General features: G+C 65.1%; 1 protein-coding gene across 5 annotated transcripts in view; it reads left to right on the top strand.

Moving 5' to 3' along the window:
* SHC1 (SHC adaptor protein 1) overlaps positions 1–2,560 on the top strand; it is a 12,462-nt gene extending 9,902 nt beyond the window's left edge. For 3 of the 5 annotated variants that reach the window (XM_085313323.1, XM_085313322.1, XM_085313319.1), the window contains 4 exons: positions 28–88; positions 463–630; positions 754–1,016; positions 1,382–2,560. In XM_085313323.1, coding sequence (XP_085169449.1) covers positions 28–88; positions 463–630; positions 754–1,016; positions 1,382–1,510 — 621 coding nt within the window. In that variant the 3' untranslated portion in view covers positions 1,511–2,560. The remainder of the gene's footprint in view (positions 1–27; positions 89–462; positions 631–753; positions 1,017–1,381) is intronic. The other 2 variants (XM_085313321.1, XM_085313320.1) reach the window with 1 other exon arrangement.
* The last annotated feature ends 328 nt before the right edge of the window (positions 2,561–2,888 follow it).

Consider the following 2,888-nt stretch of genomic DNA (forward strand, 5'->3'; position numbering starts at 1 on the left):
TTACTCACCATACCCCTCTCTCTGCAGCCTGTGGGCCAGATGTCCGGAGGGGAATACGACCCACGGAAGCAACTTGGTCCTGCCCAAGGTATTGTAATGGAAGTAACTCTGCCGTCTGCATGCCTCGAGCTATGGGGCCTCTGGCACTGCGTGCTCCTAGGCTGTCCAGTGGGCCTGGCGGGAGGTGGGGAGACTGGGCCGTCCCAAATCACTCTGAGCTCGCTCTGCGGAGGGCTCTTTGAGCCAGGTGTAGCTGCTCCTGGGCTGCGTCTCAGGGGCCAAGTTGTTTGTTGCGCTGTCCGTAGCTGCTGCTGCCCCAAAGGCCTGGCAGATGTGCTGTTCCCTGAGGCTTGTGTTAATCGTGCTGTGCTTTGGGCAGATCAGCCTGCCCACCCTGGAGGGCTGGAGGTTGGCATGTGTGGCTCGGAGGGCAGGCCCTGCTGACCACAGTGCTTTCTCCAGCAGGGAGAGAGAAATACCCTGCTGCAGCAGGTGCCTCTGGCCGCACAGACCTCTTTGATGACCCATCTTATGTCAACGTGCAGAACATGGACAAGACACGCCAAGTATCGGCTGCTGCCACCCCAGCAACTGCCAACGGCAGCACCCAGAGAGACCTCTTTGACATGAGTAAGTGGGACACTGGCCATGCAGCRGTGCCCAGGCTGCAGCTGGTTCATCCTGGCCTGGGGGCTTGTTTGCCTGCCTGTCAGTGTGAAGCCAGTGACTGACCCGCTCCTCTGTTTCCCCTAGAGCCTTTTGAAGATGCCCTGCGTGCTCCCCCCTCTGTGCCTGTGGGCCTGCCTCCTGCCCAGGTGGTGGCCTCCATGGAGGAGCAGCTGAGGCGGGAGCCCTGGTACCACGGAAAGATGAACCGCAAGGAGGCTGAGAAGCTGCTGAAGGTGAATGGAGACTTCCTGGTGCGGGAGAGCACCACTACCCCGGGCCAGTACGTGCTGACTGGCCTGCAGGGTGGGCAGCCCAAGCACCTTCTGCTCGTCGATCCCGAAGGAGTGGTGAGTCTGCCTGACACCCTTGGGAAAGGCCTTGCAAAGCTCGAGGGGTCTTCGGCCATGCCTTGGCCTCGGGGTTCTTGTGGATGAGGATGGATTACAGGAGCCTGGCACCACCAGGGCATCTAGCCACTCCTCTGGGGACACCACTGAGTGGGCTTGGGGGAAGGAGGGGACCCCACAGAGCAGTGGGGTGAGGGCTGCTCCCTGTGGGTCTGTACATAGCCAAACTGAAGGTCTGGCCTCTAGTGGGCATCTCTGCTCTGGTGCACACCCATGGGCAGGGTGCAGTGGATGCTGTGCAGTGTGGGGTGCAGGCAGGTTTGCAGTCCTGCTGCCTCCTGAGTGCTGCTTCCCTGGCTCCGCAGGTGCGGACAAAAGACCATCGCTTCGAGAGTGTCAGCCACCTCATCAGCTACCACATGGACAATCACCTGCCCATCATCTCGGCTGGCAGTGAGATGTGCCTGCAGCAGCCAGTGGAGAGGAGACTGTGAGGCACCTGGGGGCCTGGGTGTGCTGCCCCCAGCCCCACTCCCTGCTCCAGGGAGCCCTTGGACTCTCAGTTGTTCTCCTGGGGCAGGTGGAGATGCTCTGCCCAGGACTGAGTGTGGACTGGCTGGGCATGGGCCTGTCCCCCTCTGTCGTGTGAAGCCAGTGGGGGGTTGGCAGCACGGCATGAGCTGTCTGCAGGGTGAGGGGGCTGCTCCTGCCAAAGCCCCTTTCTCCTCCYAGTTCCAACCTTTGCACAGCAGCTCAGCTACTACCAAAACCTGGCTGGTGCCTGGGCTGCAGTGTCACTCCAGCGTGGCACTCTCCCACTTGCCTGCGTGGGCGCAGACCTTCTGCTGCTGCACTCGCTTGGGGCTGGGGGAGCTGTGCTCCATGATGGCTGAGCMGCTGCCCCCGCCTCCCCCTCAGCCAAGGGAGGCAGTGCAGTGGGGCCTGCCCCACGTGCACGGGCAGCCGTACAGCGTTGTGTATGCCTGCTTTGCTGCAGGAACCAGCTGGCTCTGCCTGCACACAACTGACACAGCGGAGGAGCGGCAGAGGAGCAGCAGGACCCCCGCGGGCTCTGGCCAGGGGGCCTGGGCCAGGGCTGGGCCCTGTGCTCTGCCCCCTGAAGCACAAGGCCCGGCTGGCCGCCCACCAAATGTACCTGATCACTTTATGTGTTAACTCTGTGCCTTGACCCCCGCAGGTCCAACAAACTTATGCAATGCAGCCGGGCTGGGGGGCGAAAGCGCGGCCTCTCGCACCAGCCCCCGCCGTGCTGGGAGCCTCAGGTTGCTCCGCACCCGCTTGCTGCCCCCTGCATCCTGGGGGACACATCCCTGGGGTGCCCCCGGGGCCCCGGCCGGCCCCAGCGGCCCTGGGGCCCCGCTGGTAGCCCCAGCCCGGCAGCCCCCTTGCATGCACGTTGTTATACCCCGAAGCCAAAGCGTAGCCCTGCCTCGTCTCACAGCCCGGGGGCCACCGGGGCCCCTTCCCCGGGCCCTGCTATACCAAAGGAACCGGCGGTTGGTATTAAAGTTGGTATTTCTCTAGGGGCTGCCTCGTGTGCTGGGGCCGGGAGCGGGAGGCCGAGCACCGCGGGCCTCCCCCGGGGTCCTGCACAGGGTYTGTCCGCGATCCCCCGCCGCCACCCCGGGCCAGGGACACCGTCCCTCCTCTTGGTCCCCCCCGCGCAGGCATATGGTCCATCCCGCGCCCCTCCGCGGCGGGCACATGGTGTGCTCCGCCTGCGGCGCTGCCTCGCCACGCCCCCTCATGGGCCTCGCCACGCCCCCGCGCCTTCGTCACGCCCCCTGCTGGGCCTCGCCACGCCCCCGCGCCTTCGCCACGCCCCCTCAGGCGCCGCCGCTCCCCCGCGCG

The sequence above is a fragment of the Rhea americana genome, unplaced genomic scaffold (genome assembly GCF_003343005.1).
Source record: "Rhea americana isolate MKP2758 unplaced genomic scaffold, rheAme1 scaffold_382, whole genome shotgun sequence".
In the NCBI taxonomy this organism is placed as follows: Eukaryota; Metazoa; Chordata; class Aves; order Rheiformes; family Rheidae; genus Rhea; species Rhea americana.